General features: G+C 48.6%; 1 protein-coding gene across 1 annotated transcript in view; it reads left to right on the forward strand.

The window, feature by feature from the left end:
- Nucleotides 1-5,117: 5,117 nt before the first annotated feature.
- The window catches only part of LOC116359791 (uncharacterized), a 31,341-nt gene continuing 23,413 nt past the window's right edge, over nt 5,118-13,045 (forward strand). Inside the window, exons 1-3 of the mRNA XM_031813400.1 lie at nt 5,118-5,372; nt 5,595-5,716; nt 9,324-9,420. Of these exons, the coding sequence (XP_031669260.1) occupies nt 5,361-5,372; nt 5,595-5,716; nt 9,324-9,420 (231 nt within the window). The 5' untranslated portion in view covers nt 5,118-5,360. The remainder of the gene's footprint in view (nt 5,373-5,594; nt 5,717-9,323; nt 9,421-13,045) is intronic.

The following is a 13,045-nucleotide window of genomic DNA, read 5'->3' on the forward strand; positions in this document are numbered from 1 at the left end:
GCCTACAGTAACCTTCTGTTTTAAGTAACTATACCAAACGTAACATATCATACTAATTTGAGTGTCCCAGATTTAGCTTGACTATGTTACGACTCATAAGTCCTCAACTGGCAGCTTCATTAAATAGTACCCGTAAAACACCAGTCTCAATGTCAACAGTGAAGAGGCGACTCCGGGATGCTGACCTTCTAGGCAGAGTTGCAAAGAAAAAGCCATTTCTCATACTGGCTAATAAAAAGAAAAGATTAAGATGGGCAAAAGAACACAGACACTGGACAGAGGAGCTCTGCATAGAAGGCCAGCATCCCAGAGTCGCCTCTTCACTGTTGACGTTGAGACTAGTGTTTTGCGGGCACTATTTAATGAAGCTTCCAGTTGAGGACTTGTGAGGAGTCTGTTTCTCAAACTAGACACTCTAATGTACTTGTCCTCTTGCTCAGTTGGGGACCAGGGGCCTCCTAATCATCTTTCTATTCTGGTTAGAGCCAGTTTGCGCAGTTCTGTGAAGGGAGTAGTACACAGTGTTGTACGAGATCTTCAATTTCTTGGAAATTTCTCACATGGAATAGCCTTAATTTCTCAGAGCAAGAATAGACTGAAGAGTTTCAGAGGAAAGTGCTTTGTTTCTGGCCATTTTGAGCCTGTAATCGAACCCACAAATGCTGATGCTCCAGATACTCAACTAGTCTAAAGAAGGACAGTTTTATTGCTTTTTTAATCAGAACAACAGTTTTCAGCTGTGCTAACATAATTGCAATAGGGTTTTCTAATGATCAATAAGCCTTTTAAAATGATAAACTTGGATTAGCTAACACAACGTGCCATTGGAACACAGGAGTGATGGTTGCTGATACTGGGCCTCTGTACGCCTATGTAGATATTCCATTAAAAAAATCAGCCGTTTCCAACTACAAAAGTAATTTACAACATTAACAATGTCTACACTGTATTTTTGATCAATTTGATGTTATTTTAATGAACAAAACATTTGCTTTTCTTTAAAAAACAAGGAGATTTCTAAGTGATCCCAAACTGTTGAACAGTAGTGTAAGTATCTTACACAGACACACACAGACACATACAGACACACACAGACACACACAGACACACACAGACACACAGACACACACAGACACACACACCGTGAACGGTCAACATGGTCAAGTTAATCTGGGAGAACCTCATATTTTCAGTTGACTTCACAGAGGAAGCTGCGATTGTGATGTGATTTCCTGTCTACAGGGTCATCATCTCAGTTCCCCTCGATGTTCCCCTTTCTAGGCTTTCCCATGGAGGTGAAGGACCATGTCTCTGTATGGTGTTAGTGAGGCAGTGTGTCATTGTGTTTGTATGTGTTAGTGTGTGTTCACTCATCTGTATGCATAAACCTTTCATTGTTTCAATCAACATCCCTAATCTTCACTTCTGTACTTAAATTCAGCCACCACCTGTACCTTCAATGATCTAGACCTTCAAATGCTTCTGCTTTTTTAAAATCCCACTTCTGGAAATAACAACACTCTACTTTCAAACAGTCAACGCCTAGTTACTAAAGGGATGCATTTCAATGTATAAACAACTCTAATCGAGCATCGTGTCAAAAGATGTTTTGAGGAAGCTCGGTCAAACAAAAATATGTTCACCTACAGTAACGTTCTTCGAAATGAGCGGACCAAGCCATCTCTATTGTGATGTACAGTTGAAGTCTGAAGTTCACCTACAGTAACGTTCTTCGAAATGAGCGGACCAAGCCATCTCTATTGTGATGTACAGTTGAAGTCTGAAGTTTACCTACAGTAACGTTCTTCGATATGAGCGGACCAAGCCATCTCTATTGTGATGTACAGTTGAAGTCTGAAGTTTACCTACAGTAACGTTCTTCGAAATGAGCGGACCAAGGCGCAGCGTGGATTGAGTTCCACATCTTTTTAATACAAAGTGAAACTAGAAACCAAAACAACAAAACTACAAAGAACGTGAAGTCGTAGTGGCCAAACACACTAACACAAACAATATCCCATAACCCAGGTGGGAACAATGGAGAACTTAAATATGATCCCCAATTAAAGACAACGATAATCAGCTGCCTCTACTTGGGAACCATACCAAACTAACCAACATAGAAATAGGAAAAAACTAGAACACCCCCCAAGTCACGCTCTGACCTACAACACTATAGAGAACCAAGGGCTCTCTATGGTCAGGGCGTGACAGTACCCCCCACCCCCAAAGGTGCGGACTCCGGCTGCAAAACCTGAAACAAAATGGGGAGGGTGGGGGGGTGACTAGTGTCGGTGGCGGCTCCGGTGCGGGTCGTAGCCCCCACCCGGACCCCGGATCCGGCCATGATGCCGGGCTGAACTCCATGCCTGGACTGGGCACCAGCGCAGAGGAAGGCTCCGGCCTTGGAGCGGGACTGGACGCCGTGCCTGGACTGGGCACCGGCGCAGAAGAAGGCTTCGGTATGGAGCGGGACTGGACGCCGTGCCTGGACTGGGCACCGGGACAGAAGAAGGCTCCGGCCATGGAGCGGGGACTGGACGCCGTGCCTGGACTGGGCACCGGTGCAGAGGAAGGCTTCGGCATTGGAGTGGGGACTGGACGCCGTGCCTGGACTGGGCACCGGCGCAGAAGAAGGCTCCAGCCATGGAGCTGGACTGGACGGCGTGCCTGGAAGCTCCGGACCATTGACCGTCACAGGAAGCTCCGGGCCAATGACTGTCACAGAAGGTGCCGGGCCGTTGATCGTCACAGAAGGTTGACTGTCGCTGGAGGTACCGGACCGTTGACCGTCGCTGGAGGTTCCGGACCGTTGACCGTCGCTGGAGGTTCCGGACCGTGGACCGTCGCTGGGGGTTCCGGGCAGTGGACCATCGCTGGGGTTCCAGACCGTTGACCGTCGTTGGGGGTTCCGGACCGTGGACCGTCGCTGGGGGTTCCGGACCGTGGACCGTCACTGGAGGTTCCGGACCAAGGACTGTCGCCGGAAGCTCCGGACCGTGAACCGTCGCCGGAAGCTCCGGACTGTGAACCGTCGCCGGAAGCTCTGGACTGTGAATACGCACTGGAGGCCTTGTGTGTGGAGGTGGTACAGGTTGCACCGGACTGGTGACACACTCTTCAGGGCGAGTGCAGGGAGCAGGCATAGGACGTACCGGACTGGGTAGGCGCACTGGAGGCCTGATGCGTGGAGCCGGCACAGGTTGCACTGGACTGGTGACACACTCCTCAGGGCGAGTGCAGAAAGCAGACACAGGACATACCGGACTGGGGAGGAGCACTGGAGACCTGGTGCACACAGGTTGTACCAGACTGGTAACACGCTCTTCAGGGCCAATGCGGTGCCGAACACACCAAACCAACATCTCTCTTCTCTCTCTCTCTCTCCCAACTTCTCCATCGCCTCCCTGAAGGTCTCTGGCTCTTCAGGGCGAGTGCAGGGAGCAGGCACAGGATGTACCGTGCTGGGGAGGCGCACTGGTGGCCTGGTGCGTTGAGCCGGTACAGATGGCTCCATGTGCCCCCCCCCAAAAAATATTTTTTTCCGGTTTGTAGGCCTCCTTGCTCGCACACGCTTTTTCAGTTCTGCCCACACATTTTCTATGGGATTGAGGTCAGCGCTTTGTGATGGCCATTCCAATACCTTAACTTTGTTGTCATTAAGCCATTTGGCCACAACTTTGGAAGTATGCTTGGGGTCATTGTCCATTTGGAAGACCCATTTGCGACCAAGCTTTGACTTCCTGACTGATTGAGATGTTGCTTCAATATATCCACATCATGTTCCTCCCTCGTGATGCCATCTATTTTGTGAAGTGCACCTGGCCCTCCTGCAGCAAAGCACCCCCACAACATGATGCTGCCACCCTCGTTCTTCACTTTTGGGATGGTGTTCTTCGGCTTGCAAGCCTCCCCCTTTTTCCTTCAAACATAACGATGGTCATTATGGCCAAACAGTTCTATTTTTATTTCATCAGACCAGAGGACATTTCTCCAAAAAGTACTTCGATATAGGACTCATTTTACTGTGGCTATAGATACTTTTTTACCTGTTTCCTCCAGCATCTTCACAAGGTCCTTTGCTGTTGTTCGGATATTGATTTGCACTTTTCGCACCAAGGTGCATTCATCTCTAGGAGACAGAACGTGTTTCCTTCCTGAGTAGTATGACGGCTGCGTGGTCCCATGGTGTTTATACTTGCGTACTATTGTTTGTACAGATGAACGTGGTACCTTCAGGCGTTTGGAAATTGCTCCCAAGGATGAACCAGACTTGTGGAGGTCTACTATTTTTGGCTGATTTCTGTTGATTTTCCCATGATGTCAAGCAAAGAGACACTGAGTTTGAAGGTAGGCCTTGAAATACATCCACAGGCACACCTCAAAATTGACTCAAATGATGTCAGTTAGCCTATCAGAAGCTTCTAAAGCCATGACATAATTTTCATGAATTTTCCAAGCTGTTTAAAGGCACAGTCAACTTAGTGTATGTAAACTTCTGACCCACTGGAATTGTGATACTGTGAATTATAAGTGAAATAATCTGTATGTTAACAATTGTTGGGAAAATTATTTGTTATGCACAAAGTAGATGTCCTAACCGATTTGCCAAAACTATAATTTATTAACAAGAAATGTGTGGAGTGGTTGAAAAACGAGTTTTATTGACTCCAACTTAAGTGTATGTAAACTTCCGACTTCAATTGTATGTAGTGAGTCATTTCTTCCTATTGCAACAGAGAGCTAGCCTGCTTCCAGGTCTGTGTGTGCTGTCTTGCCAAACAATGACCATGGGAGTTGGGCCTGACGGCACACAGTAATCAGGGACCAGGCTAACAAGGAGCTACCGAAGCCACAGATCTGTTTGTGGTGAGGACGTTGATGCCATGTCATACCTGGAAAGCCAACATTTTCAACACGGCTAAGAGTTTAATGAGTGGATAGCTAGTACACAAGCAGACTTTGAATTGTCCATTTAACACTCAAACAGCTGTGTTCTTGTAATCTATTGTTTTTCCATTTTACAACTCATGACCAGTTCCTCGTTCTGCAGAAGATCCTCTTTTGGCAAAATAATAGTCCCTCTTGTATGCGTGTACCTACTTCCTCTCTGGCTGCTCGGTTCACATGATGCAGAAGTGCCTGGTCAACCCTCCTATACAAAGCTATTTAAGTCAGGACTTGTGGCACTGCCCACACACTACCAGTGGGGAGACTGCTAACACTCACTACCAGTAGGAAGACTGCCTACACACTACCAGTGAGGAGACTGTGTACATACTACCAGTAGGGAGACTGCCTACACACTACCAGTAGGAAGACTGCCTACATACTACCAGTGGGGAGACCTAGAGAAGGATATGGATATCACAGTAAGTGATATGACTGCATCACTTCCCTTCCAGTTTATGTTGTAGTTTTCTATTTGAATTGTAACAATGTAGGGTAGGGTAGTAGAAATGTGAGGGATCAGGGATATGCTCTTTGGTCTTTTCAACAATGTATACAGTAGTAGTCGTCACGTGGAGGCTAAGGCTTTGTTTTCAACCATGTATGGTAATGTGAGTTGCTATGATTTCCATTCCGGTCCATAGGATTCACCTGTGAAGGGAGGTATCTCTATACTTCACACAGAGGAGGATGGGAAACACCACTATGAAGTGGAGAAGATCCTCAAGTTCAAGAAAGGAGGACAAGGAGGAGGAGCCTTCGCCAGGTAACCTCTGATAACCTCTGTTTATCTGTGAAGAATTTGAATATACTGTAGGTTGAAACCTTTTAAGGATAGAGGAGTTGAGACATTTTAGAGGGAAACAAGAGGGACTTCCCATAGTAAAACTCCTTTATGATGTAAGGAAATAGTTTTTGATCTAATGTCAGGGGTGAGGTCACAGAGTTATTTAATTTGGTAATTCCACCCCTCAATGTCATAAAAAGCTGTATTGTTTTTCTCCAGGTCTGTGTAGATTGAACCACTGGGTCTGTGTAGATTAAACCACTGGGTCTGTGTAGATTGAACCACAGGGTCTGTGTAGATTGAACCACGGGGTCTGTGTAGATTAAACCACTGGGTCTGTGTAGATTGAACCACGGGGTCTGTGTAGATTGAACCACTGGGTCTGTGTAGATTAAACCACTGGGTCTGTGTAGATTAAACCACGGGGTCTGTGTAGATTGAACCACTGGGTCTGTGTAGATTGAACCACGGGGTCTGTGTAGATTGAACCACTGGGTCTGTGTAGATTAAACCACTGGGTCTGTGTAGATTGAACCACAGGGTCTGTGTAGATTGAACCACGGGGTCTGTGTAGATTAAACCACTGGGTCTGTGTAGATTGAACCACGGGGTCTGTGTAGATTGAACCACTGGGTCTGTGTAGATTAAACCACTGGGTCTGTGTAGATTAAACCACGGGGTCTGTGTAGATTGAACCACTGGGTCTGTGTAGATTGAACCACGGGGTCTGTGTAGATTGAACCACTGGGTCTGTGTAGATTGAACCACGGGGTCTGTGTTGATTGAACCACGGGGTCTGTGTAGATTGAACCACGGGGTCTGTGTAGATTGAACCACGGGGTCTGTGTAGATTAAACCACTGGGTCTGTGTAGATTGAACCACTGGGTCTGTGTAGATTGAACCACGGGGTCTGTGTAGATTGAACCACGGGGTCTGTGTAGATTGAACCACGGGGTCTGTGTAGATTGAACCACGGGGTCTGTGTAGATTGAACCACGGGGTCTGTGTAGATTGAACCACAGGGTCTGTGTAGATTGAACCACGGGGTCTGTGTAGATTGAACCACGGGGTCTGTGTAGATTGAACCACGGGGTCTGTGTAGATTGAACCACGGGGTCTGTGTAGATTGAACCACTGGGTCTGTGTAGATTGAACCATGGGGTCTGTGTAGATTGAACCACTGGGTCTGTGTAGATTAAACCACTGGGTCTGTGTAGATTGAACCACGGGGTCTGTGTAGATTGAACCAGGGGGTCTGTGTAGATTAAACCACGGGGTCTGTGTAGATTGAACCACGGGGTCTGTGTAGATTGAACCACGGGGTCTGTGTAGATTAAACCACGGGGTCTGTGTAGATTAAACCACTGGGTCTGTGTAGATTGAACCACGGGGTCTGTGTAGATTAAACCACGGGGTCTGTGTAGATTGAACCACTGGGTCTGTGTAGATTGAACCACAGGGTCTGTGTAGATTGAACCACGGGGTCTGTGTAGATTGAACCACTGGGTCTGTGTAGATTGAACCACGGGGTCTGTGTAGATTGAACCACTGGGTCTGTGTAGATTGAACCACGGGGTCTGTGTAGATTGAACCACTGGGTCTGTGTAGATTGAACCATGGGGTCTGTGTAGATTAAACCACGGGGTCTGTGTAGATTGAACCACTGGGTCTGTGTAGATTGAACCACTGGGTCTGTGTAGATTGAACCACTGGGTCTGTGTAGATTGAACCACTGGGTCTGTGTAGATTGAACCACAGGGTCTGTGTAGATTGAACCACTGGGTCTGTGTAGATTGAACCACTGGGTCTGTGTAGATTGAACCACTGGGTCTGTGTAGATTGAACCACTGGGTCTGTGTAGATTGAACCACTGGGTCTGTGTAGATTGAACCACGGGGTCTGTGTAGATTGAACCACGGGGTCTGTGGAGATTGAACCACAGGGTCTGTGTAGATTGAACCACTGGGTCTGTGTAGATTAAACCACTGGGTCTGTGTAGATTAAACCACTGGGTCTGTGTAGATTAAACCACTGGGTCTGTGTAGATTAAACCACTGGGTCTGTGTAGATTAAACCACTGGGTCTGTGTAGATTAAACCACTGGGTCTGTGTAGATTAAACCACTGGGTCTGTGTAGATTGAACCACTGGGTCTGTGTAGATTGAACCACTGGGTCTGTGTAGATTAAACCACTGGGTCTGTGTAGATTAAACCACTGGGTCTGTGTAGATTAAACCACTGGGTCTGTGTAGATTAAACCACTGGGTCTGTGTAGATTAAACCACTGGGTCTGTGTAGATTGAACCACGGGGTCTGTGTAGATTGAACCACGGGGTCTGTGTAGATTGAACCACGGGGTCTGTGTAGATTGAACCACGGGGTCTGTGTAGATTGAACCACGGGGTCTGTGTAGATTGAACCACTGGGTCTGTGTAGATTGAACCACTGGGTCTGTGTAGATTGAACCACTGGGTCTGTGTAGATTGAACCACTGGGTCTGTGTAGATTGAACCACGGGGTCTGTGTAGATTGAACCACTGGGTCTGTGTAGATTGAACCACGGGGTCTGTGTAGATTGAACCACTGGGTCTGTGTAGATTGAACCACGGGGTCTGTGTAGATTGAACCACTGGGTCTGTGTAGATTGAACCACGGGGTCTGTGTAGATTGAACCACTGGGTCTGTGTAGATTGAACCACGGGGTCTGTGTAGATTGAACCACTGGGTCTGTGTAGATTGAACCACTGGGTCTGTGTAGATTGAACCACTGGGTCTGTGTAGATTGAACCACGGGGTCTGTGTAGATTGAACCACGGGGTCTGTGTAGATTAAACCACAGGGTCTGTGTAGATTGAACCACGGGGTCTGTGTAGATTGAACCACTGGGTCTGTGTAGATTGAACCACTGGGTCTGTGTAGATTGAACCACGGGGTCTGTGTAGATTGAACCATGGGGTCTGTGTTGATTAAACCACGGGGTCTGTGTAGATTAAACCATGGGGTCTGTGTAGATTGAACCACGGGGTCTGTGTAGATTGAACCACGGGGTCTGTGTAGATTGAACCACGGGGTCTGTGTAGATTGAACCATGGGGTCTGTGTTGATTAAACCACGGGGTCTGTGTAGATTTAACCATGGGGTCTGTGTAGATTGAACCACGGGGTCTGTGTAGATTGAACCACGGGGTCTGTGTAGATTAAACCATGGGGTCTGTGTAGATTGAACCACTGGGGTCTGTGTAGATTGAACCACGGGGTCTGTGCAGGGCCATATTAAGAAATCATAGGCCCCAGGGCTTTGTTTTTTTTATAGAGATCCCCTTTTTAAAAATCTGCCTTTTTAAAAATGCATATCATGCAAATCTACATCATTTACATGCCAGAAGACATTAGCTGAATATTTTTTAAGAGTTGCCCACGTGGGCCCTCTACCTCCTCTCCTTCCCCCATCTGATGATTAGCAGAGCGGCAACAGGCAGTTTACACTCATTGAGAGTCCTCCTGTGGGTGGCAGTTGCAATGAAAAAAACCTAATAAATATATAAATATATATATAAAACAGGTATGTGGTGTTGTTGTTCCTCAGTGAAGGGGACAAGCTCCTGACGATCAATGGAGTGGACCTACAGGATCTATCCCCAGAGGCCTTTGCCAAGATTCTGACGGAAGGAAACCCCATGTTGGTGAGTGATAGATATAGCTGGAGGAGAGTTCTTATATCACTTCACTCTCTTCATGGGTTGCATGTTTCATCACAATATTGTTTTGAACTAATGCCCAACTGAGCATTCTACTAAAATGTATTGTCAATGAGCACTGATTAAGATTGAATCAAAAGTGCGTTACAGTGGCTTAGAAATACAATGCCATTCAAAAGGATGCAAATAATTAGTAGCAAAACCCTTTGTCCTCATTTTGATGTCGCCAGATTGACTTTAGATGCAGTATAACGTTAGATAAAATTGAGGTAGCTGCCGTTAGCATTGCTAGCTATTTTTGATGAACTTTGCTCGCTAATGACAACATTGCCATCAGTCTAAAGTAAATTTGACGACATGATAATGCTGGAAAAGTTGTTTCTAACTAAATATTTGACTCGTTTAGCAATGTCATCTTATTTCCAGGTACTATATGTAACGGCTCTCTTCTATCTCCTCCTCTGACGAAGAGATAGAACAAGGATCGGACCAAAATGCAGCGTGGCTATTGCAATCCATGTATATTAAATAACGAAACACGAACTTACAAAAAAAACAATAAACGTAATGTGAAAACCGAAACAGCCTGTCTGGTGCTAACACACACAAAGACAGGAACAATCACCCACAAACACACAGTGAAACCAGGCTACCTAAATATGGTTCCCAATCAGAGACAACGAGAATCACCTGACTCTGATTGAGAACTGCCTCAGGCAGCCAAGCCTATGCTAGACACACCCCTAATCAGCCACAATCCCAATGCCTACAAAAAAACCAATACGACAACACAATAAACCCATGTCACACCCTGGCCTGAACAAATAATTAAAGAAAACACAAAATACTAAGACCAAGGCGTGACAGAACCCCCCCCCCCCCCAAGGTGCGGACTCCCGGACGCACCTCAAAACCATAGGGAGGGTCCGGGTGGGCGTCTGTCCATGGTGGCGGCTCCGGCTCGGGACGTGGACCCCACTCCATAAATGTCTTAGTTCCTCCTCCTCTCTCTTGCGTCCTGGGATAGTCCACCCTCGCCGCCGACCATGACCTCGTAGTCCTCACCCAGAACCCCACTGGACTGAGGGGCAGCTCGTGACTGAGGGGCAGCTCGGGACTGAGGCAGCTCGGGACTGAGGGGAAGCTCGGGACTGAGGGGCAGCTCGGGACTGAGGGGAAGCCCGGGACTGAGGGGAAGCCCGGGACTGAGGGGAAGCCCGGGACTGAGGGGAAGCCCAGTACAGAGGGGAAGCCCAGTACTGAGAGGAAGCCCAGTACTGAGAGGAAGCCCAGTACTGAGATGAAGCTCAGGCAGGTAGTTGGCTCCGGCAGATCCTGGCTGGCTGGCGGATCTGGAAGAGTCTGGTTGACTGGCAGATCTGGAAGAGTCTGGTTGACTGGCAGATCTGGAAGAGTCTGGTTGACTGGCAGATCTGGAAGAGTCTGGTTGACTGGCAGATCTGGAAGAGTCTGGTTGACTGGCAGATCTGGAAGATCATGGCTGATTAGCGGATCTAGCTGCTCTGGCTGCTCCATGCAGACTGACAGCTCTGGCTGCTCCATGCAGACTGACAGGCTGCTCCATGACAGGCTGCTCTGGCTGCTCCATGTAGATTGGCAACTCTGGCTGCTCCATGCAGATTGACAGCTCTGGCTGCTCCATGCAGACTGACAGCTCTGGCTGCTCCATGCAGACTGGTAGCTTTGTGCAGACTGACAGCTCTGGCTGCTCCATGCAAACTGGCAGCTCAGGCTGCTCCATGCAGGCTGACAGCTCTGGCTGCTCCATGCAGGCTGACAGCTCTGGCTGCTCCATGTAGACTGGCATCTCTGGCTGCTCCATGCAGACTGGCAGCTCTGGCTGCTCCATGCAGACTGACAGCTCAGGCTGCTCCATGCAGGCTGACAGCTCTGGCTGCTCCATGTAGACTGGCAGCTCTGGCTGCTCCATGCAGACTGGCAGCTCTGGCTGCGTTGAACAGGCAGGAGGCTCCGGCAGCGCTGTAGAGGAGGAAGGCTCTGGAAGCGCTGAACAGGCGGGAGACTCCGACAGCGCAGGAGAGGAGGAAAACGCTGGCTGCGCTGAACAGGCGGGAGGCTCCGACAGCGCTAGAGAGAAGGATGGCTCTGGCTGTGCTGAACAGGCGAGGCGCACTGAAGGCCTGGTGCGTGGTTCTGGAACTGGTGGTACTGGATCGAGGACACGCACAGGAAGCCTGGTGCGGGGAGCTGCTACCGGAGGACTGGTGTGTGGAGGTGGCTCTGGATAGACCGGACCGTGCAGGCGCACTGGAGCTCTTGAGCACCGAGCCTGCCCAACCTTTCTTGGCTCGATGCCCACTCTAGCCCAGCTAATACGAAGAGCTGGTATGTACCGTACCGGGCTATGCACCCGCACTGGAGACACCGTGCACTTCACAGCATAACACGGTGCCTGCCCGGTCTTTTTAGCCCCCCAGTAAGCACAGGGAGTTTGCGCAGGTCTCCTACCTGGCATCGCCATACTCCCTGTGAGCCCCCCCCCAATAATTTTTTGGGGGTGACTCTCAGGCTTCCATCCGCGTCGCCGTGCTGCCTCTTCATACCAGCGCCTCTCCACTTTAGCCGCCTCCAGTTCTTCTTTGGGGCGTCGATATTCACCAGGCTGTGCCCAGGGTCCAATATCTCTTCCCAAGTCCAGAAGTCCTTTGATCGCTGCTCCTCACGATTAACAGGGAGAGTTGGCTCAGCTCTGACTCCTGACTCTGCCACTCTCTCCCTGAGCCCCCCCCCCCCCAATACATTTCTGGGGATGACTTTCGGGTTTCTTTCTGTGCCGCCGTGTCTTTCTCTTCGACTCCATTCTCCTATAGCCCTCTTCGCACTGCTCCAGCGAATCCCTGGCGGGCTCCGGCACTCTCTCTGGGTCGACCGCCCACCTGTCTATTTCCTCCCACGTCGTATACTCCATACTCCTGCTGTCCATAACGTCCTCCCATGTCCATTCCTCCTTTCGCTGCTCCTGCTGTCGCTGCCTGTTACCACGCTGCTTGGTCCGTGTATGGTGGGTGATTCTGTAACGGCTCTCTTCTATCTCCTCCTCTGACGAAGAGATAGAACAAGGATCGGACCAAAATGCAGCGTGGCTATTGCAATCCATGTATATTAAATAACGAAACACGAACTTACAAAAAAAACAATAAACGTAATGTGAAAACCGAAACAGCCTGTCTGGTGCTAACACACACAAAGACAGGAACAATCACCCACAAACACACAGTGAAACCCAGGCTACCTAAATATGGTTCCCAATCAGAGACAACGAGAATCACCTGACTCTGATTGAGAACCGCCTCAGGCAGCCAAGCCTATGCTAGACACACCCCTAATCAGCCACAATCCCAATGCCTACAAAAACCCCAATACGACAACACAATAAACCCATGTCACACCCTGGCCTGAACAAATAATTAAAGAAAACACAAAATACTAAGACCAAGGCGTGACACTATAGTGTAATTTAGACTAAACAGCCGTACCCTCCGTCCAGAATGACTGGGCTTATCACGACTTTAGGGCACCACTATTACGCCGCCCGTCAGGGTTGCCAGGTCTGGTAACATTGATTACT

This window comes from Oncorhynchus kisutch, unplaced genomic scaffold, assembly GCF_002021735.2.
Source record: "Oncorhynchus kisutch isolate 150728-3 unplaced genomic scaffold, Okis_V2 Okis05a-Okis16b_hom, whole genome shotgun sequence".
Lineage (NCBI taxonomy): Eukaryota > Metazoa > Chordata > Actinopteri > Salmoniformes > Salmonidae > Oncorhynchus > Oncorhynchus kisutch.